General features: G+C 44.0%; 1 protein-coding gene across 1 annotated transcript in view; it reads left to right on the forward strand.

The window, feature by feature from the left end:
- CRIM1 (cysteine rich transmembrane BMP regulator 1) overlaps positions 1 to 23,906 on the forward strand; it is a 209,870-nt gene that overhangs the window by 99,839 nt on the left and 86,125 nt on the right. Inside the window, 2 exon segments of the mRNA XM_032652482.1 lie at positions 22,753 to 22,804; positions 22,806 to 22,875. Of these exon segments, the coding sequence (XP_032508373.1) occupies positions 22,753 to 22,804; positions 22,806 to 22,875 (122 nt within the window).

Raw genomic sequence — 23,906 nt, forward strand, 5'->3', positions numbered from 1 at the left:
ATCCCCAAGCTTCCGTGAGTCTGGTAAACATAAACCTTAGGGTGATTATTACGTATTGACCTAATTTTGACTTTGGCATTCAGAACCAAAGGATATTCAGTTAAAGGGCTCTAATGAAGAAATTGGAAGCATGGAGAAGGAAGCCATCCAAAAATCCCAGGGTAAATTATTTGCAGGGAGGGATAAGTTCTCACAGCTCTTTGGTTTCCTGTATTTTAAATAGTCAGTGACCCTTCCTCCCCTGCTGCCCCTTCTCCACATGCATCCTGTGTTCCCACCTGAACTGGATTCCCTCCATCCCCCAAGCTGTCTCGGGCTCTGGGCCTTTGCATTTGCAGTGGGCTCTTCCCTGATTGCCTTCCCCTTCTACAAACCTCTCCTCTTTCAGGACTACATTTCCTTCTCTTTGAAGTGTTTTTCAGTCTTCAGCCCCTAAAGATGACTTAGGTGTCTCTCCTCTGCTCCCTTGTAATCTAATTCCCATGTATCTCTTTTTTTTCCCCCCATGTATCTCTTTATCATAGCCCTTTTCATAATACATGGAAATCATTGATTTTTTTTTTGGTCAGTCTCTCTCTCCTACTCTCTGTGCTTCTCAGGGAAGGGAGTATTTTATAGCCTCTGGTACATAGAACAGGACTTGATATAAAATGGTAACCTACATTTATGAATGAGTGAATGAATGAATGAACAGGCCCACTATTGGCCATGGTGACTTATATGTTGAGGAAGAGAAAAATTATCTTCCTGCCATTAGGTGGTAATACTACTCCTTGTCTCACTATAAAACCCTTGCAGTTTCCCCCCACCCCCCTTCTTTATGGCCAGTTCTCAGTATTGCAGAAATCCTCCACTCCAAGCACTGGGCTCATGTCTCAAAGCATGAGATGTCTTTATCTCTCCATTCTACCTTTTCTAATAGTATTGTTCATCCTGCAGGACTCCCAGTTAAATTCTACTTTATCCACAAGATCTTTGTTCTCAGCCAACACCCGTCTCACTCCCTAGGTACTCCCAACATATCCTGTCCATGTTGCCAATTAATCATATACTTCCTTGCATTGTTATGTAACTGTTAACATGGGTAAAGTCTTGTCTCACCAGCTAAAGGACATTTCTACAGGTCAGGAATTGTGTCTTCTTTCTTTTCCTCTGTGTATGCATTAATTATGAATGAATCAGTAATGCAGAATACACTCAGACTGTGACTTAACCTAGTTGAGCATATTAAATGGGTTCCCACTTGTTAAGGAGGATGACAGACAGGTCATACTTTGATAAGAGAATAAAAACCCAAACAATCACGTGAAAGTGGAAATAAAAAGAAGAGAGCCTAATATGTTGTAATACTGGTAGTATTTTAAGAGAAGAAAACTACCTAACTTTATCCTTGTGTGTGATCCACGTCAAAGGTTTTCTCTTTGAGACCATGATTAGGTATAAAGAAGAGCATTTTAGAATATGCAAAGCCCTGTTATGATGACTTGGCCTTTACCAGCATATTTATAAAGAGCACTGTTAAGAAATTAGAGCCATTTGAGATCAAAACTGATTGTGCGGCGAATTCAGGGGGAAAAGCCCTTTACAGTCAGGACAGAGTAAGGTAAAATATTGGAAACTTTAGCAGTAGAGGTTTACCTTAGGTGGAAGTCACAGCCCCTTTTTTGTAGGACTTATTATACTTGCATAGACTAAAAAAGGAATTTGTGGACATTCTGCCCTCATCTTAAAGAATAAATCCCTCCCTCCTTTATTACCATCCAAATGGAATTGCCATTCCCAGTGAGACTGTGTCACCCATTAAGGCCCCTGACTGCCCTGTTTGGGTGTAAGTACTTGCTCACTTGGTGAATTTTCTTTTGAGTTGCCTGTTCTCAGTTCATTTATTCATTCAGTTATTCATTCATTCATGGAACATGAGCTGAGCTCTTCCAAGTGATAGATACTCCCCTCCAGATGTCCTTATGGTGCATGGATATCTCTTTCCACTTCCATGCCTGACAAGTACTTGTTCTCCCACCCACCTCTGCCCTTTCTAAGGATATGTTAGTCCTTCTCCCCTTGCTGAGTCTCTGCATTTTTTTAATGGCCCATCCTTCATTGTCCCCTCTTTCGCTGTCTTTTCTCCTGAACTTCATCCTGTTTAGATATAATTCTTTGTGATATAATTATCATTTTAAAATCTTCCTTCCCTCAACTTGGTTTAGGTGTCCAAGCACTCTGCTAATTCTTTTCATCCTCTTCTCTTCTGTTGGTGCTAGAATATGTTGTGAGGTATATGGCAGCTCATCATACCTTTCAGGAGATAGTGAAAAGGAATGAGGCTTAGTGGCTCTGGGCCTTAAACTGGGCCTGAACCCTGCGTGATGACAAAAAGGAAAAATGGGACTGTCCATGGGGCTCATGACACCTCATGGTCTTTGCAAGACCCTTTGTACATGTGTGCATGCCAGTGCCTCCATGGAAAAGGAAACTTACAAAGAGAAAGTTATGTCAAATGCTTTGATCAAATGATGTCTTTGCAGGGAAGGAAAAACAGGGAAGTCTTTAAGTAACATCCAGGTGGCAGTAACAGTGACAGCTTAAACTTGTACCTTGCTGTTTACAAAGCATTTTTTACTTTTGCTGCCCTCATTTTGTCATCTTTCTGACTCCATGAGAAATTATGGATATGAAAACAGAGGTTGAGAGAATAAGTGACTTGTGCAAGATCACAAATGTTTTTTGGTACAAGGGACAGAGCAGGTCCAAGTCTTCAGCCCAGGTTCTTTGATTCAAAGCCCTATGCTCTCCAGTGCAGTTTTTTTTTTTTTGGTACAATGTTCTGTTGTTGTTTTTAAGTTCAGGAAATATATTAAAGAATATGAATTTATATCTCACCATCATGTTTGTTTATATCAGCATAGTACATATTAACACAATATACCCATGTTTCAGTTACACACTGCTGTGTAACAAGACACCCCCAAAAGTAGTTGCTTAAAACAATGAAGATTTATTATTTCTCATGCCTCAGTGTTTTAACTGGGAGGTTCTTCTGTAGGCAGCTGGTGGGTCATCTGGGGCTAGATGGTCTACGGTGGCATCATTCTCACATATCTGGCTGGAAAGGCCTGTCACCCCCTGTGTGGTCCTTCATCCTGGCTCCTCTATGTGATGGCAGAAGCAAGGGAGGACGCAGCAAAGCCTTAAAAGAGACCAAGAACCTGGAAGTCACACAGCATGACCTCCACTGCATTCTGATAGTGGAAGCAATTCACAGGGAGAGCCTTGGTTCAAAGTGTGGGGCAGTGGATTCCACCTCTTGATGGGAGAAGCTGCAAAGAATGTGTGACTTTTTTTTTTGCGGTACGCGGGCCTCTCACTGTTGTGGCCTCTCCCGTTGCGGAGCACAGGCTCCGGATGCGCAGGCTCAGCGGCCATGGCTCACGGGCCCAGCCGCTCCGTGGCATGTGGGATCTTCCCGGACCGGGGCACGAACCCGCGTCCCCTGCATCGGCAAGTGGACTCTCAACCACTGCGCCACCAGGGAAGCCCTGTGACCATTTTTAATCCACCATAACATACATGTCACCAAAATAGGGGCCTCCTTAGGTTTCATTTTCTAATGGTCGAAAGTTGGTGGAGTGTTGCAGCTCTGCGACCTTCTTTCCAAAGACTAATATCCTTCTGGCCCTGGGACTCAGCGCCCTCCTTTCTCTCAGCTGCTCTGTTTCTGCTTCTCCCTTCACTTGCCAGTCAGCAGTTCACCTGGGAGTAGATAAATGATTTAGGAGCCTCTGAGCACCACCTCGACTTTAAGCATCGTTTAGCCAATCATTATTTTTAACTCCTCTCCTTATGGAATGTTGTGACTATCTAGTTAATCTTGGTTTTCTCTCATCACACAACAGGGAATGCCATTTTTGGACGCCATAAGATCTGCCTGATAAAACCAGGTCAATTTTTAAAACAAACAGAAAAAAAAAACAAACTTTCAAAGATGTACATAGTAATTCCCTTGGTAATGGTTGATTCTGGAATGGATAGTTGTCTGAGAGAAATATACCCACCAGGTGTGGTTGGAGGGTAGATCCAGCCTGCGCTGTACCTCTGTGCATCCCATGTCCTCCTGTGTCGGCCAGCTTAGACTATTTATTAAGAAGAAAGCTCCCAGATCATGTTTTATTTTGTTTTTTCTCTGCACTCCTCACCCTTTGCTATCCCCGATGTATGTGCTGCATTTTACAGAGTTTTCCCTTTGCCTCTGTAATTTTTCACCAGGCTTTTTAGATACAGGTTCACAGGGGAGAAATTAACTAGTTAAAAATCTAAAAAGTAATACCTTTACTGTATTCCTTTTTACCGTAAGTCAAATGAGTGTTTCAATATCCTTATGCCTTTTGCTTTGTTATGTAACTGTTCTTATGTTTTTATTAAGAAGATGAACGAATATAATATGTTATTGACAGTCACCCATTCTAAATTTACTTTAATGAGATTTGTCCCCAACTTTTTGTTCGGAACCATTCTGTTTTCAATTTCTGTCTCTAAACATCCATTCCTTGGGCTTCCCTGGTGGCGCAGTGGTTGAGAGTCCGCCTGCCGATGCAGGGGACACGCGTTCGTGCCCCGGTCCGGGAAGATCCCACACACCGCGGAGCGGCTGGGCCCATGAGCCATGGCCGCTGAGCCTGCGCGTCCGGAGCCTGTGCTCCGCCACGGGAGAGGCCACAGCAGTGAGAGGCCCGCGTACCACAAAAAAAAAAAAAAAAAAAAAATATCCATTCCTTAATAGTTATTTAGAAAAATCCAATCCAGTTATTTTGAGGTGGAAATAAATTAAGTCAGTGTTTATAATGTTGAAAAACTTAAAATAGGGTTTCTCCTGGGTTGTGTGCAGTGTATCCAGCCAGGTTCCCAAGCTCTCTCCTGTCTGCAGCCTCTCTCTGACTAAAGGGTCTGATTCTCTTCCAGAACCTATATCCAGAACATTTATATCTCTTGCTTTCTGAGACTATACTGAAAATCCTCTTTTATTTTTAAATCAAGATTTGGAAGCATTTTTAACTTTTTCTTCTTAGTCCAAAGTAATTAAAAATTTTAGATTATCTGTAGGCTAAAATGTTGACTGTTATGTGACTTTGGTTTTCTCGAAAACGTTCAATAGAATGTCTTGAGCACATTAGATTCTGAGTGCAGTTCCAGTGAAAATGTAGCTGAACCTGAATCCCAGCGCGGCCCCACCCACAGGAGGCAGGTTGCGTGGCTGTCCCGTTTCAGGAAGGGTCCTGCCCGCTGAGTGGCAGAGCCAGGCTTTGTGAGCACAAATCACCAGCTAGCACCGTACTGCTGTGGTCCTGAGCTCACTCCCCAAAGCCCCTCTCCGGCCCCACCACTCAGGGGACCTAACATTCCATGTCATACACTTGCTTTTACAGTGTAGTGTGTGGGCAAATGTGTACATGTGAGTAGACCGTTCAGCAGCTAAAGAATACTCCTTCACACGTCACCTGGTGCTATGCAGAAAAAGCTGTGCCTGGATAACTGAGTTCTAGAATCCAGGTCCACTTCTGCATGAATCTGGACAAGCCTCACAACATCTGGGTCTGTTTTCTTACCTGAGAGAGAAGGAGGGGAGGAGGGATTTGATGATCTCAAAAGCAGCTTCTACTTAAATTAAAATTTTTGACTTTTCCCAAACCCTTTAGAGAGGGGAAAAAAAAGAAACACCCCGATCTGCTGGTGATAGGAGACTCCTGAGAAAGAAATGAGAAGGGAAATTTTAGAAAATCCCAGAACTCAGAAGATAATGGGAGAGATATATGGTTTTTATCATGAAGGGGATAAAGTCCAAAGGAAGTCATAAAAGAAGTACGGGTACTTTTTCTTTTTTTTCCATTTTCTTTTAAAAAAAATAGGAAAGGCAAAGTGAAATAATAGTAATAATTTTTTCTTAGACTAATAATTTAAACCAGGATGCTCAGAACTGGTTGAATTGTGAAAACTGAGTGGTAATCCAACAAAATAGATTGCCTGTTGGTTAATGGCTAGTTGATTATTGCTAGTTAGTTGTTTTTTTTTTTTTTTTAATATCTGTAAATAGATAGCCCCTTATATAGCAGGAGCAGAGACTTTGTGGCCAAAGGCTGAATCCATAAAATAAGGACTTACCGTGTTAAACTGCTTTCTCATAGAATGTGGATATCTCTGCCTGTCCGCCTGCCTTTCTGGGTACGTTGTGGGGAGCGTGCTGGGTGTGGCATCCTCGTACCCCTGCATGCTCACCACCATGAACTCCCATCAGCCTGTGCATGGCTGCTGGCTGGCTCCCACACCAGTATTTGTACCTGTCTTTCCCCAGCTATTGCTACCCCACTTCCCTTAAGGTAAAGTCTGTCTTTGTCTCTCTTCCCTGTCACTCCTCTTTATGCAGCGTCTCCATATTTTTATTGCAGTTTTCTTTATTTCACACTAACTTGTATATACACACAGAGAGCATTATATTTGTGGAAGAGGTTTGGATTCTGTTCCTAACTTTATGATTACACCATTTCTTTCTATGTCTCTTAAAATAAAAAATGGTCTACTGAGTTAAGTTCCCTTTTCTTTGTTTGAGCCTCAGTTTTATTTCTGTCTTGTAAGACATTGACCTTAGAAGACAATTTCTCACTCATACTGTGTCATATTATAACAGCTACAAACACTGTAATTCCAGGAAAGGAAACAAGAAAAAAGGAAGGATGCCTAACCCTATTGTATCAGAAAGATACATCAGATATACAGCCCATGACCAGAACGAAGGTCATGAATTTTTTTTCCTTTACCACAACATCTAGATAGTCATAACTCTGCTGCTTCAGGTTGAAAATCTAGGATGCTTAAGTTCCCATTCCTCCATCCTGATTTCTCTGTGCTCTCAAGAAAATTTGTCTTGTTGGTACTGTATTGTATTACAATAATAGAGTATTAGCAGATTGCTGCACGATGTTTCTTGTGACTGGATGTAGATATTTAGAAAAGAAGCTTTCCGGGGTTTCAGAATTTATAGCCTGAAATTGACTCATCCCCGCTGAAGCCAACAGAATGGAATCTTTGGCAGGTTGTCTTTTCCTTTCAGAAGCGCTTGAGTTACAGCAAAATTAATCTAACCACGGGACTTCCCTCGTGGCACAGTGGTTAAGAATCTGCCTGCCAATGCAGGGGACACGGGTTCGAGCCCTGGTCCAGGAAGATCCCACATGCTGCAGAGCAACTGAGCTCGTGCGCCACAACTACTGAGCCTGCGCTCTAGAGCCCGTGAGCCACAACTACTGAACCCGTGTGCCACAACTACTGAAGCCCACGCGCCTAGAGCCCGTGCTCCGCAACAAGACAAGCCACCGCAATGAGAAGCCTGCGCACCGCAACAAAGAGTAGCCCCTGCTCACCGCAACTGAGAAAGCCGGCGCGCAGCAACAAAGACCCAACACAACCAAAAAAAATTAATTAATTAAAAAAAAATTAATCTAACCACAAAGCTACAGTGAGTGAAAACAAGGTGCAGATTTGGAAATGCTCAGTTAAATGGCCAAGACTCATTGAGAACCTCATGGAAGACAGAGAGCACTGGGCTTGGTGGTAATGAATAAGATAGGGACAAGGCTTGAAGGAACTCATTACCTTACAAATATTACCTCCACCAGTCTCAGAAAAGTCGCAGACCTTTGGAAGGTAATAAGAAGGGAACACACACACACACACACACACACACACACACACAGAATCACTGATGATCATTTTTCATATCCCTCCATATTTGCCTGTAGTTTCAAAGCTTGGAATCTACAGGTATGATCTTACAGAGAAGTCCCATTGTATCCCTCTGCTCCATTAACATCTCTCCGCCTTTGAGTAATAGTCTTGGAGGGACAGTGTCAAGACTTTGCTGCTACACTTACACTTGGGTGATTCAGCTTTCCAGAGCTCCCCAGTCAAGTCTTGACTCCAGAGCCTCAGCCTATCATTCTGCTGGTTGACGCCTTTAGGAGGGTGTTGAGGGGCCAGAGGGTGGGCAGGAGGATTACACGAGGGTCAGGAACATGGAGGACAAGACTGTCATCACAGGGCACATCAGCCCAACCAGACACAGATGTCAAAGCCAGAAACTTCCTGCATGTGGCTCAGAAAAGGCAGGTTCCCTTTCAAAGCTCAGGGAGCCCCCCCTTAGTTCTTTGAGATGGTGTTAAGTTCTTTAGACCATCAAATAACAGTTATTGTAGATCCCTATGCTCTTAACAGTGTGCTAGGTAATTAAGTTGTGTGTATCATGCTTATGGAAACTAACCAGTGGAAATTATCCCTGAATATTCATTTTCAAAAGTACTTTATCAAATTAAGAATCTTGTAATGAATTATCATGTCCATCTGTTCCCAAGACCTTGTCTTGAAGAAGACGGCACTTAATAACAGTTTTGGGGGTTTTTTGATAAGATTAATCTTTTAGTAGACAAATATCTCTAATTCAGTTCACTTTTTGGTTGTTCCCTTTAATTTGAATAATTATCCAGCTGCTTTTGGGGAATAAATAAAATTAAGTTATCCAATATGTAAAATATGGATTAGCATAGCACAGATTTAAAACATTCCTGACTCTTGACATGCTGTCATGGTAGCATTCTCTCTGTTTCTAAACACATGCAGAAAAATTTGGAAATATATTTGAAGCCCTTCTTTCTCAACTAAGAAAAGAACATCTATTCTGTTGCCCTCTGTCACAGTAATTTTTGGCCCAAAAGAGCAAGTCAACTCATGACGAAAAAAGCCAGAGTCTATATTAAACTCTGATGTTTTTAAAACAAAATAATTGTAGGAATTCCATGTTATTATTGGACTTATCCCCAGAATGAAGAAAATATGCTTTCCTAGAAGTAAAGCCCTTGCCCATTGGAGATGAACTATCTCCCTAGTAGAGAGTTTAATTTGTCAATAATTCACTTCAGATGTGGAAGCCCTGCACTTCCTATACTAGTGCCTTATGTCTTTGGTGGTTCACCATGCATTAGACCAGTGTCTAGTCTTAGTTTATATTTGTTTCAGTCCTGAAACAAAGCTCAGGGCTCTCACTCAGAGGCTTTCAGTTTGATCTGAGTGAGCCTGGCCATCACCAGATGATAAAGACATGGCCTTCTGACTCTCGCTCAAAGAGAGTAACTCAGCTGAATTCCATAAGACTTTCGATTAAGTTGGAAAGCGGAATGCACAGCCTGGATAATATTGAACCTCAGAGGGCTTTCCCCACCCACCCTCATTTGAAATCATCATCATCATGACACAGCTGAACGGGAGAACAGCTCCAGACAGTTCTGCAAAAAAGCAAATCTAACATATTCAAATCCTACCTCTTCTGGAAATGCCAGAAGCAACCCCAAATTTGGTGTACTATATTTTACTCTTCATCTGCACCTTTACATGGGATGTAAGTGATAAGACTCACTACTGTGTGGACACAGAGTGCAGACGGTTCAAGGTTATATTTGCCCAGCAGATGTTTAACTGCTTGACTGCAACCCTGAAGGTGGAGGCAGCTGGTTTCTCTTGGACTTGATGCTCAGTCTGTTGTGAATGTATCACACAGACAAGTGCATTTTAAATGAACCTTTCCTGATTTTACCTTTGTTTGTATGTCATGACTCTTACGATAAGATGATGGAGTACTCTGATCTCCATAACTAGATCATGGATTCTTGAAGACTCTTATGACACTTCCTAAGACATTAGATTGTGTACTTTTTTGAGGACAAGGTTGCACCTTGTAAGTCTCAATCTCATCATTGCCTACCACAGTATATGCTTTTGGTTAAATTTATAGATAGTTAAGCTGTGGCAAGTCCTAGCATCAGAATCCCACAGTGTTTTTAGTCTGTGTGGAGAACAAATATTCGAGTGTTTATCATGCGCTGGATGTTATTGCTAACCTTGTAGGAATAAGATGTAGACACTGATGTCAAGGAGCTTACCATCTAAAGGAAAGGCATATACATGCCACATCTTCTTTATCCATTCATCTGTCGATGGACACTTAGGTTGCTTCCATGTCCTGGCTATTGTAAATAGAGCTGCAGTGAGCATTGTGATACATGACTCTTTGAATTATGGTTTTCTCAGTGTATACGCCCAGTAGTGGGATTGCTGGGTCGTATGGTAGTTCTATTTTTAGTTTTTTAAGGAACCTCCATACTGTTCTCCATAGTGGCTGTATCAATTTACATTCCCTCCAACAGTGCAAGAGGGTTCCCTTTTCTCCACACCCTCTCCAGCATTTATTGTTTCTAGATTTTTTGATGATGGCCATTCTGACCATGTGAGGTGATACCTCATAGTTGTTTTGATTTGCATTTCTCTAATGATTACTGATGTTGAGCATCCGTTCATGTGTTTGTTGGCAATCTGTGTATCTTCTTTGGAGAAAGAAGATGTGGCACATATATACAATGGAATGTTACTCAGCCATAAAAAGAAACAAAATTGAGTTATTTGTAGTGAGGTGGATGGACCTAGAGTCTGCCATACAGAGTGAAGTAAGTCGGAAAGAGAAAAACAAATACCGTATGCTAACACATATATATGGAATCTTAAAAAAATAAATGGTTATGAAGAATCTAGGGGCAGGACAGGAATAAAGACACAGACGTAGAGAATGGATTTGAGGACACTGGGAGGGGAAGGGTAAGCTATGACGAAGTGAGAGAGTGGCATGGACTTATATATACTACCAAATGTAAAATAGATAGCTAGTGGGAAGCAGCCGCATAGATCAGCTCGGTGCTTTGTGACCACCTAGAAGGGTGGGATAGGGAGGGTGGGAGGGAGACACAAGAGGGAGGAGATATGGGGATATATGTATATGTATAGCTGATTCACTTTGTTATAAAGCAGAAACTAACACACCATTGTAAAGCAATTATACTCCAGTAAAGATGTCAAAATTCATAAATAAATAAAGGAAAGGCAAACATGTAGAAAACAATGCAATTTAGAGGGCTACGTGCTTTAGAGATAGAAGTGTGCAAAAAACAGTAAGCTCACAGAGCAAAGAGATCCTATTTGGAAAACTGTTGGATTTGACTTTTGAGCTCAGTCTTTAAGAATGAGTCAGAGTTCACCAGATGGAGAAAGAGGAAAGGGCATTCTAGGCTATTGTGGTCATTGATTTTTAAACTTTTTTTTTTTTTTTTTTTTGGGGGGTTTGCAGGCCTCTCACTGTTGTGGCCTCTCCCGTTGCGGAGCACAGGCTCCGGACGCGCAGGCTCAGCGGCCATGGCTCACGGGCCCAGCCGCTCCGCGGCATGTGGGATCCTCCCGGACTGGGGCACGAACCCAAGTCCCCTGCATCGGCAGGCGGACTCTCAACCACTGCGCCACCAGGGAAGCCCGATTTTTAAACTTTTAATGTGTCTTGCAACTTAAAACATTACCACTAGAAAAGGGAACCCTCTTGCACCGTTGGTGGGAATGTAAATTGATACAGCCACTATGGAGAACAATATGGAGTTTCCTTAAGAAACTAAAAGTAGAACTACCATACAACCCAGCAATCCCACTACTGGGCATATACCTTGAGAAAACCATACTTCAGAAAGAGTCATGTACCACAATGTTCGTTGCAGCACTATTTACAATAACCAGGACACGGAAGCAACCTAAGTGTCCACCGGTAGATGAATGGATAAAGAAGATGTGGCACATATATACAATGGAATATTACTCAGCCATAAAAAGAAACAAAATTGAGTTATTTGTAGTGAGGTGGATGGACATAGAGTCTGTCATACACAGTGAAGTAAGTCGGAAAGAGAAAAACAAATACCGTATGCTGACACATATATATGGAATCTAAAAAAAAAAAAGGTTCTGAAGAACCTAGGGGCAGGACAGGAATAAAGATGCAGGCATAGACAATGAACTTGAGGACACGGGGAGGGGGAAGGGTAAGTTGGGACAAAGTGAGAGAGTGGCATGGACATATATACACTACCAAATGTAAAAGAAATAGCTAGTGGGAAGCAGCCGCATAGCACAGGGAGATCAGCTCGGTGCTTTGTGACCACCTAGAGGGGTGCGATAGGGAGGGTGGGAGGGAGACGCAAGAGGGATGGGATATGGGGATACATGTATACGTATAGCTGACTCACTTTGTTATACAGCAGAAACTTAACATTTTAAAGCAGTTATACTCCAATAAAGATGTTTTTAAAAAAAGTCAACTGCACTTCAGTAAAAAAAGAAAAGAAAAAGGAAAAAATATTACCACTAATCCTGCCTATCTTTATGATTCAAGAAAAATGGAATTCATGGCAGTGTTGGGTTTTTTTCGTAGATAATCATCCCTTGGCAAGACTCCATCACCTGTTCAAGATATTTATTACTTTCTTATTGCTTTCAATTAAAGGTACTTCTTAGTATGGTATGCAAGGCCCCTTGTTAACCAGCTCTGTCCTATCTCACTAGCCATGTCTCCTGCAAGTTCCCCCACAGTATCCTCCAGTCCCAAATCCCAGCACAGCATATGCTCCTGGTGGCTGAACCATTTGCTCCAACCTAAAACACTATATTCTTTTTCGCCCTGTAGATGTAAGTAGGTTCTTTCCTCTTCCTGGAATGTCTTTCCCTCCATCCCCACTTCCCCTTGTTTGATGGACACTTCCCATCTGTGCCCATTCACACTCCCCTACTCACACATATACACACAGCATCAACTCTTAGTGCCTCTAGTTGGCAGAATGATCCTTAGGGATGAATGGAGGTCTTTGGACAGGTGAGGGACTCCAGTGTTGAAGAGGTGGAATAGCCACTGCTGAGTGTGTACCTTTTTTTTTTTTTTCTCTCCACCAGTCATCAACAACTTGGGTATTTGCAGTTGGCAGCCTTTGGGCTGAATTTGACCCCAAGACATGTTTTCTTTGATTTGCCTTTTTTTTTTTTTTTTTTTTTGGCATCTTTAAATTAGTCATCAGCATTTAAAACCTGTGATGCTTGACTTAAAACTCTGGCTTCTCTTGAGCAGTTGAAAGGTATAGCAACACTGTACGTTTCTGCATGGAGTGAGTAGTGAAGCCCCTTCAGAGGGCACAGACCCTCTAGAGTTGTCTGCAACATCCCACTTCCCTTTGAATGAAGACAGGTTTGCCATCTCTGGGTGTGACTGACTTGGGATTGGTGTTGAGAGACAAGATATGGATGGAGGTTAAAGGGGCAGGAAATTTAGAAGTATCATGAAGGTGGTGACTCAGGTAAAACGCCATGGGTTTGGGCTGTATTGTTAAGGAGTTACCATCAGGATGAGGCCCACGCTAAGAAGAAAAGGGAGAGATTTGGGAGTAGATGTCTCCGGGAGGTTGAAGGGTTGGTGCAGTGGGAGCTTGGGCCTGAGAGACCTGGAAGGAAGGATGAACCGTTGTGCTCAGCGACTAGGATATCTGACTTGAAATTTGAGATTGCTGTGGCTAGTAAAGTAAGTGGCTGAAGTGGAGGGGCAGCAAGGGTCACTGGATTCCAAAAGATCAAGCGAGGTCAGGATGTTGAAACTGCTTCCTCCACATAGACCTGGAAGCTTCCAGTTTATAATGATATACATAAAATAGCTAACAGGTGTTGAGGGCTTCTGTGTTCCAGGCACTTTCCTGGGTACTTTTCACATATCAGTTTATTTAATCCACACAGCAGTCCTGTGAGATATGGGCACTTTCATCACCCTCATCCTACAGGCAGTACAAGTGAGGCTTGGAGGGGTGATGTGTTGCCCAAGGTCATACAGCTCCCGAGAGGCCAGAACTCAAACCTGAGACTGCCGGATGTCAGAGTACATTCTCTGAACCTCCACCCCCGTAGGAAATGGGCAGGAGGCAAAGTCACAGAGAGGGAGGGCCTGCATGAGGGAGAAAGCGGTCGCTCTCTGTGGGCTAGCCCACGGCGGTCAGCTTGGAGACCGTCTGCCTCCCTTCCACCCCAGGTGAAGGGTGAGTGTGGGGAAATTCATGGTCTCACTGTGAGGAAGTAGTGTTTTCAGGCGAGCCAGGTTAGGACAGATTTGAGTGGTATACTCTGTGATGATGTTCAGATGCTGAGAGAGGAAAGGGTGGGGAAGGCAGAGCAGTGGGCGTAGGAGGATGAGTCCCTGGGAAGCAGAGCGGTTCTCTGTGGGGATGTGCATTCCCTTGGGGACGGGAGACCAGAGGACCTTGCACTTTGCACTGATGACAAGGATGAGAGGTCTGGGAATCGACAGCCCACAGGGAGCCCGTGGACGTGTGCTCGGAGTCAGCTCTTTCAGCAGCAGCTCAGGCTGCAGGCAGCTCCGAAGAGGTGAAGGAGCATTAGCCACCCAAGCAGTGGAGGATTTGTCCAGATTTTCAAATAGGAGGTTCAGTCCTGATGTCATTAGTGTTTGTGCATCACGTGCTCCGGGGAGGAGACAGAATAGTCCCCATCCGATTGTGTTCTGGTTTGTGATTATGTATATCTGACACCTCCCTAAACCAGACTTCCTAAATGGAGGGTCAGGACCCCGCGTACCCCAGCCCTACCCAGCCGAGTGCCTACCACACACACACACTCAGCAGATAGTTACGGGATCACTGCATGTTCACCAGCAAGCCGAGTCCACGTTCCAAAGCATCCATTTCTAATACGGTCGGCGAATCCAGCCCTGAAATGGAAATACCTGACGTTTCTCTGATACAAGGTCCTGTCCCCACCAGACCTAGTCCTCCTCCTTCGCAGAGTGCCACGTGCCAGTTTCCCCTCCTTCCTGCTTTTCCCGCCTGGGTCTCCATTCGCCTCTCCTGTCCCCCTCTGCGGCCGTCCTGCCCACCATGGGAGCACACGCCGGTGTCTTTCCCCCGGGCCCGGGGAGGTGAAGGCAGAGAGCCTGCCTGTCCTGGGATGTGCTTGTTATCAGCTTGTTGGGCTGAACTGAGTGCAGTTCAGGATGCCTGCCAGATCCCAGCTCTCACGGTTCAACAGGGACATGGGCCCTGGGGGTGCTTCCCAGCTGTGTGTCTGTGCCTCTGGCTCCCTTGCAGGAGGGAGTCTCTTGGGAACTGCCCCAACTCTCCTCTTCTTTAAGTAGTCATGTGGAGGCGGTAACCGATGTGAAGTGCCCTTGCTTTCTCCTGACCTCACCTGCTTACGGTGGGGCTTGACTCTGCGAGATAATTTATAGATCTTCCAGGAACCATGTGGGCCCACTGTCTCTATTTTCTTACAATTTATACCACTTTTCTCTCAAACTTAGCACCTAAGGATAAGTTTCCTGAGCCACAGGCCAGCCTTGAGGATCCAGCCATAATCATCTGCTCCTTGAGAAAGCTGGGAAGAGGGCAGCTAAAATGACTGTCATTAAGGGCTTACAGTGGACTTTATCATTATTGCCAGTACCGCATAGTAAGAAATGAAGAGGAATATCTTACCTACTTGCCCTCAATTGATACTGTCCCTATACTGGAGCATATCCTTCAGTTGCTCCCCGCAGAAAAAAGCAAAACATGACAACAGCAACCAAAAATGCAGAGTGAGTTTACTGTTGTCTCTGAAGGGAAAGTGGTGAAGAACATGGGGTTTCTGGTTTTACAGGTGAAAAGAGGAGCGGGGAGGCTTCTGGAAGGAGGCACGTGTGATCCTTAGAGCTGGGTGGTGTGCTTGCTGCTGCAACTAAGGCACATGCCTAACCCCCCTGGGTGGTGGAAATGTAAGGCATCACAGGAGGAATGAGCAGGAGAAAGGGTGAAGGAGGGTTTGTTACTTAGCAGTAAATCTTACAATGAGGCGGGAGAAGCATGGTGGTCCTAAGAAACTTCCATAGGGAGGAGTGCAGTTTTCCATCAGGATAGTTGGACCCTCAGGTGGGAAACCCATTTCTTTTTGGATGTTTTATTTGCAGTCTTCTTTTCTTTTTTAAACTTATACATACCTAGAAAGAGGTAAGAAATTTAATCCATAGAAAGATAGTACATCAGATATAATTAAAGTTGAAAATACTTTTTACAGGATAAGAATATGTTTTATGTGTCATTGTAACTTCCTTTGCTGACAGTTTCATTGTTACCCTGTGTGGAATCCTAGTAGTACACGTGCTTTGCCCTTTTAATTCCACATTTATTCTTGTGTAAAGGGAGCCTTCCTTCCCACCTGAATAGAGTTGGTTTTGATTTATAGTGATTCTCCCCCTTTTAAAGGGCTCAACACTGAGTTTGGATGTGGAATAAATGCAGGGTTGGGAGACATGTTTGCAGGGGCCTCACTGAGTTGTTTTCCCTCCAGGAAGGGGCAGGGAATAAGGATCTGCTTGGGGAAGATGAGGAGTCTGACAGTTTGCTGCTTTGCTGAGTGGTGGTGGGAGTGGCAAAGAGGATTCTTCTCCCCACGGTGTCTTTTTCTAACTCCCTATCGTTTAGCATCCTTTACAGTTTCTCTAGTCACTCTGGTGAAACGAACTGTTGATTCTTCAACTTGTTGAGTATATTGTTTCTTTTCCTGCATTCCCCTCCAAAACAAAACAAAACAAAACAAAGCAGTGTCAGAGACAAGGCCCATCTGGAGCTGGGCCTGAAGGTTGAGGTGCTTGGTAAGGAGGAGGTGGGTGTGGAAGGGCGAGATGGTGATGTGCTCCAAGGACAGGGTGCAGGCGAGGAGAAGCCGCAGAAAGGGATGAGCCGGGATCAGACTGTGGCAGTGATGGGAAGGACAGTAATGGCATCACAGGATTTTATAGTTTGGAGAAAGAGCATTAAGGTCCAACCATCTTGTATTATGGACAAGAAAACTGAGCATCCCAGAGTTTAAGTGGCTTGCTAGCAGTCATCCATTTTCTGGTGGATGATGGATGGTATTGGATAGTAAATAAAGTTACGGTTTTCTTCACTCTATGTGTCTCTCACTCATAGGCAACTGTATTCAGGCGGGAGCAAGTGCTACTAATCAAAATGTGCTACTAATTAAAATGGTAAAACTAGTTGTACATAGCTTTTTCCAATGGAAAGTGCAAATTAAACTGTGACGATTGAGACACTGCACCTTTAGGAGCAAGTTGTTCAGAAAGTGGGTCCCAGATTCCCCCCAGTGGAGTCTCCTGGAGAGCTTATTATACAGGCAGATTCTGGAGCCCTGCCCCAGACTCTGAGAAACAGTCTATGACTGTGGTACCCTGGAATCCACATTCTAAACAAATTCCATAGTCTTTCCCTCCACAGACTGATTTTGAAAAGCACTGCACCAATTAACCCTGAGTTTAAAATTTATAAACATAAAAACTGTAAAAACAATGCATGGCCTAACCTCTGACTTACTAGCCATGAAAAAAAAAGTTTATTCTAGATTATTGTTTGGATGTCTTTATGTCATTCATTTTTTCATTTACAAGACAAATAAGACATGCCCCTGCACTAGGGGAATTCACAGGAGAAAGAGTAGGATTTTGACTTCATAGGAGGAACAGGTCCACTCCAAGAGGAGAGAAAACTAATCCTGGTTGCTTTTTTGGTCAGAGAAAGCCTTGTAGGGCGGTGGCCTTAAGGGGCAAAAGAGAGGCAGGGATTTGAGGAAGAGTGGGCGCTGAGCTGTGGCACTGAGTGACGGGAGTGGACGCTGCGCTGTGGCGCTGAGTGACGGGAGTGGACGCTGCGCTGCGGCACTGAGTGACAGGAGTGGACACTGAGTGACGGGAATGGACGCTGAGTGACGGGAGTGGACGCTGCGCTGTGGCGCTGAGTGACAGGAGTGGACACTGAGTGACGGGAATGGACGCTGAGTGACGGGAGTGGACGCTGCGCTGTGGCGCTGAGTGACGGGAGTGGACGCTGCGCTGCGGCACTGAGTGACAGGAGTGGACACTGAGTGACGGGAATGGACGCTGAGTGACGGGAGTGGACGCTGCGCTGTGGCGCTGAGTGACGGGAGTGGACGCTGAGTGACGGGAGTGGACGCTGCGCTGTGGCGCTGAGTGACGGGAGTGGACACTGAGTGACGGGAATGGACGCTGAGTGACGGGAGTGGACGCTGCGCTGCGGCACTGAGTGACAGGAGTGGACACTGAGTGACGGGAATGGACGCTGAGTGACGGGAGTGGACGCTGCGCTGTGGCGCTGAGTGACGGGAGTGGATGCTGAGTGACGGGAGTGGACGCTGAGTGACGGGAGTGGACGCTGCGCTGCGGCACTGAGTGACGGGAGTGGACGCTGAGTGACGGGAGTGGACGCTGCGCTGTGGCGCTGAGTGACAGGAGTGGACGCTGAGTGACGGGAGTGGACGCTGAGTGACGGGAGTGGACGCTGCGCTGTGGCGCTGAGTGACGGAAGTGGACACTGAGTGACGGGAATGGACGCTGAGTGACGGGAGTGGACGCTGCGCTGTGGCGCTGAGTGACGGGAGTGGACGCTGAGTGACGGGAGTGGATGCTGCACTGCGGCGCTGAGTGACGGGAGTGGACGCTGCACTGTGGCGCTGAGTGACGGGAGTGGACGCTGAGTGACGGGAGTGGACGCTGCACTGCGGCGCTAAGCGACGGGAGTGGGTGTAGGGGTTCAGTGAATGGCAGATTGCCATTGTTACTCACGTGTGCAGGAGCATGTAGAGGGGCCAGTAGAATGCGGAAGCTAGAGGAGAAGTAGAGCCTAGACTTGGGAGCACCTTGTAAGCTGTGCTAGGACTCTGGGACTGTCTGTATAGACCAGGAAACAAATGACGGGAAGGGAATGTATTAGTGTGCACTGCCTTTGAGCCCGCAGAGCCAGCCAGCGTGGGCCTCCTAAGGAGGGGAGTGCCCTCTAGGGGCTTAGATGATTTCTCTGAGTGCTGTTCGTCTTTGTACTCCGCCACCCACATGCCCACTAAGCTGAATCCATTACCTACTGGAGAGAGAAAAAAAGACAGCTTCACCAACCTACCTGGCTGCAGCTGTGATTACATTCTGCAGACATTTATTAGTTTGGTACCTTGACTGATGATTATCTTAATACTGAGGATAACATTAAAGGCTTGATTTTTCAGGCAAATGGCAAATGCAAGTTGCTTCTTGTTGGAGGTTGAAAAGCCCTTAGCCCATGATTCTGTTTATGTGAACTGACCAAAATAGGTAGGTCCATAGAGAAAGAATAGAGATTCGTGGTTGCCAGGGGCTGGGAGAGGATAAATGGGAAGTACAGGGTTTCTTTATGAGATGATGAAAATGTTCTAAAATTAGGTAGCAGTGATGGTAGCAAAACCCTGTGAATATAAAGACCATTGAATTGTATACTTTAAAAGGGTGAATTTTACAGTATGTGAATTGTATCTCAGTAAAATTGTTATTTTATTTGTTTTCTTTAAAAACCCTTAGCACTTCTGCTTCAGATGTCCTAAGAGAAGTATAGTATTTGGGGTTTCAGAGAGGAGCTATTATCTGAGGTTGGCCTGGAAAGGCAGATGGTATCTAGACAGACAGCTGGAGATGAGGGCTAGATAAGGAATGTTCAGGAGAGAGTAGGGTGAGCAGTGGAAAGACAGCAAAGGGAGGGCTTGTTTGGAGAATAGAAGGTGACTGTAGCATCGGGAGAATGAAGAGAAATACTGCGAGATTGAATTCGAATAAAGATCTGTGGACTTGAGAGTGTTGAATGCTAGGCTGAGAAGTTGATCAGTTAAATGAAGAGTAACTGAAGGTTTTTGACTACAGAAGTACAAAAACTGAGCCATAGGATGGGCGTGGCATGAACTGGGAGAAGGGGAGACTTTGGTGAGAGGAGACCAGGTCGGAACCTAGAAGTTGGAGGAGGGAAGGTTTTAGAAATGAGGGGTAAGTGTGGACATCGATTTACTCATAAGTTAGTCTGTTTCCTTAGCTACCAATCCACATGTTTTCTCCATTCCATTGCTTGCTGTTTATCCAGGCATTGGGGTAAAGGGTAAGAGGGAGATTGGGAGGAGGGACCAAAAAAATAATAAGAATGAAGAGAAAAGGTGATGAGGGCAAGATTCTGTCTGAGTGCTTCAGTTGTTCCGTAATTCAGTGACTCACTACAAGAAGACTCTAGGGGAGTGCCCTCTAGGCTCTTCTAGTGGAAAATACAGGATAGGAAACCTTGTTTGATTTTATTATGTATAGACATAATAAATTTCCTTGGCAAATAAGGGTCCTGATGAGGCCCCCGTTTGTTACCTGAGAGTGTGTGTAGACTATCTGTCGAAAAATAACTCACATGAGTTGTATTATGTTGAACTCTGTGAAATTGCTATTTGACTATTTTTGATCTACAAAGAAAGCAGTTTCGTGAAGTCTCAACCTAATAGATACTTGCTCGATAGATATCTGATGACAGCCCAGATTTTAACCTTTTCTGATTCCTTCATAAGTTCCTTCTTTATTAAGGTGCTAATGGTCTTGAACATCTGCTAGTCTCAGGTTTGGGGAAGCTGTGAAGAATCAAAAGGTGGCAGTAAGTAGGGAGGGCTTTCCAAGGAGCTGGTAGAGAAGGGAGAGGAGCTGGGAGCAAGCCTGCCGGCCAAAACCAGGGCATCTGAATCCTTGGGTCTTCAGTGTGCAGTCATTCTGGGTTTAGAAATAAAATTTCAACCTAAAGGTTTTCCTTTCCTAAGTGGCGTCACTAGGCAGTTGTGCAGTTTTAGATCTTCTGCAACATGCTGGAGACAACCTGTATGGGGTCTCTGAGAAAACAAGAGATGTTTCAATGTTGGGAAATAGATCAAATGTCAAAAGCGGTAAAAAGGGCCAACTTAGTCATGGTTTTCAGGTTGGTGTGATTTCTGTCGGCCCAGCAGAAAGCCTGGCATGCAAGTGTTGAGGAAAGGTCTCTGAAGGTTGAAAGGCATCAGAGGAGGTATTTATTGGTTGATCGTACGCTCCCTGGTGTTTTAACCTAAAGTAATTTCCTCGAACACGTCAGTGGGAGAGAAGGGGAATTCCCAAAGATGTGGAAAAAGGTTAGTCAGCTATTCTTGTAGGATGCTTTCATTGTAATGACATCCAGATATTGGGATCAGGGTGGGGCCTCTCAGTACTCTACCCCCATTAATCTGTAAACTCTGAAGAGTTTAAGTTGTACAGAGTGTCAAGTGCAATAAATATTGTTACTGTAATGTCACAGGGATATGATCATCTGCTTAAAACTGCAGTGCCTAGGCACATAAAAATGAGAGACTGTGGGATAACCTTACCAGGGACTAAAAGCTCATTTCATATTTACTCAGCTGTAGAAGGTGATTGTCCTGTAGGAATAGAGATTATGAATCAAGAGCTCCCGGCTTTGCTCACACAAAACAGCCAAACATTTATTTTAAACCGTAGTCAGAAATACCATTGCAGCAAAACTTTAATTACCTAACACCCCTCTTCTCCAATATAATCGTATATAACCATCCTCCCCACAAGGAAGAAGCCTGAGAGGGGATAGTCACACCTTTCCAGTGGCTTTAATGGTGTTTGGTGCAAATTTTAACTTAATTTGTTTCCTTTTTAGTTCCACAGTTAACTATAAATGTCATTAAACCTCTAGGCCTGATTATGGAAGTACTTGTGGACAACAGTCATTATTTTAATTTATGAAAGATGCAAAGAAAAATAGAAAAAACAATCAAATAAGAAGAGGGAAAAAACAGAATTAATGTGCTAATGGTTTCTTCCTTGCTGGGAATGTTACCCTCCCCTGATCTTGGCCTCTCTGGTACATAAATACCACATACTTCTGGCAAGGATGTCTCTTTTTAGGATGTCTTCCTTTCACTCCTGCCAACCTGGAACTCCTTAGTCATCCTCTCTACCCTCTGACCCACGCTTCCATTGCCAGGGGAGTCCCAGGGCAGAGTCTAGCTGCTCCTTCCTTGTATTACAGTTACATCCTGACACCCTCCTGCCCTGAGCTTCTCATTTCCTGCCTCTTATTTCATTACGACACATCAATATCAGGCAGTTAACAATATCTTTTTCTCCTCTTATATTTACCTGCCTCTTATTTTCCTGTGGTCAGGCAAGTTTTGCAGTGGAGTTGAAGTTAAGGGTGAGAGTCAACAGAGGTAGTTTGCATTCAGAGAAATGCACACATGCAGCTTAGAAGATCCAAAACATTAAGACTTTCAGCTTCCAGATAGCTGTCACAAACTCCATTTGCTAAAGCTTATGCCCTTTATTTATAAAGCTCCTCGGTCTTCAATCAGAATCTGTTTCTTTTATTATACACAATTATAAATTAATTAATGTAGTTCCAGAGGAGGGTGCTACTAGACACAATCACAAAGATTAAAAAAAAAAAAAAACTAATAACCTATTAGTTGAAAGACGAGTCAGAAAATTTGCTGAAAAACACCTAAAGGTCAACAGCAACCAAGTAGCAACATAGAATCATTTAACGCAGGAACATCATTCTGTGTCAGACCGTGCAAGCATCACTGATGTCTGGAGTAACAGGATAATGTATGCATGTAAAGATGGCCCTGAGCCATCAAGAAAATGTTTGTTATGCTCAATACCAGTCTGGTTAAGTAAGAAATGAAGTAATGCATTTTAGGAATATTTCTGTCAAAATGGTTAACGTTAAATATCTGGGCGTATACTAAGGAGATGAGCCTTAGTTATTTGGAATGCCAATTATGTTAGGACCCGCTCCCCATTCCCCAGCGACACCAGATAAACAGGACAGTGTCATAGAGAGGGGTGAATAGTTTTCCACAGCCACTTTGTTTGTGGTCTCCCGACTTCTATGTTGTTGTTTATTCATGGGGTTTTCCTTCCCTTTTCTTTGGTTTCAGATGCGAGTGTCTCTCTGGCTTATGTGGTTCCCCGTGTGTGGAGGTGGGATCCCACTCCCCGCATAGTCTCTCATGGAGATGGGACACCTGGAAAGTGCTGTGATGTCTTTGAATGTGTTAATGGTACGTGGGGTTTCTCTTGTTCTCAGAGAGTGTACATTTGTGCAGGAGGAGGAGGGAGGGTTCAATCTAGCTGTTTCTGTCTTTTAAAAGGCAGAGAATATACTCAGGGACTTGATGAAACTCAGAAAGAATATTTGTTTAAGATCCCACTAGGCAGTAGAGAAAGTTAGGAAAGGAATCATCATTCCATCCATTAGAAAGAGCATTTTGGAAGTGTAATCACAGACTGCATGTAGCCATCATATTCTGCTGTGTTTTCAGTAGTTCAGAAATTTTAGGATTGCAAGAAAAGGATCATGGAAAATGTGGTTGTATCCCTCCTATCATTCAAGATCTCATTGCATTATTGTCAGAGGTAATCTTTGTAATTAACACCACATTGGAGTGTCCACAATTTGAAAGAGAAAAGACCCTGTTCCTTTAGTTTAGCATTTTCCTACTTAGAGGAAACACCTCTGGCCATTACTTGGTCAGTAGTATTGGCCTAGTTGGAGCTGGAACCTTGTGGACCAGAAAAACGATCCTTCAGTCATAAGATTACTTCAAATAGAATCCACCTTTCTCCCTTGGTGTGTGATGACCTGGCGTTTATTGAATTTAGATGCTAGAAGGGAGGAGAGCCTAAAACATGTCCCTCCATCAGAATTTTCAGAAGAAAAACAAAGAATAAACTCAAGTAAGTGAAATGTCAGTAATTTTAGAGGACATTATTTAGTCAACACCTAGACACACAAGGAAAATGATTTTGGATTTGGACAAATAGAACAAAATTATGCATATAGAAGCGTCCATATTTGCTGCCTACAAGAAATTGGGGTTCAGAAGAGTTTCTGCCCTCCTCCCAAGCTGCCCCTCCCCCACAAGAAAAGGTTATATTAAAGTCCAGACCTGTTTCACCGAGTCCTGTAGTTTTTAGTCCAGTGGCTGCCTATTTTGTTTTGTTTTGCTTTGCTTTGCTTTGAAGAAATAGTTGTAGTATGGCTTTGTGGTTAGAAAAGAACATAGACTACAATTATAAGACTTCAGTTTGA

This window comes from Phocoena sinus, chromosome 13 (genome assembly GCF_008692025.1).
Source record: "Phocoena sinus isolate mPhoSin1 chromosome 13, mPhoSin1.pri, whole genome shotgun sequence".
Classification (NCBI taxonomy): Eukaryota; Metazoa; Chordata; class Mammalia; order Artiodactyla; family Phocoenidae; genus Phocoena; species Phocoena sinus.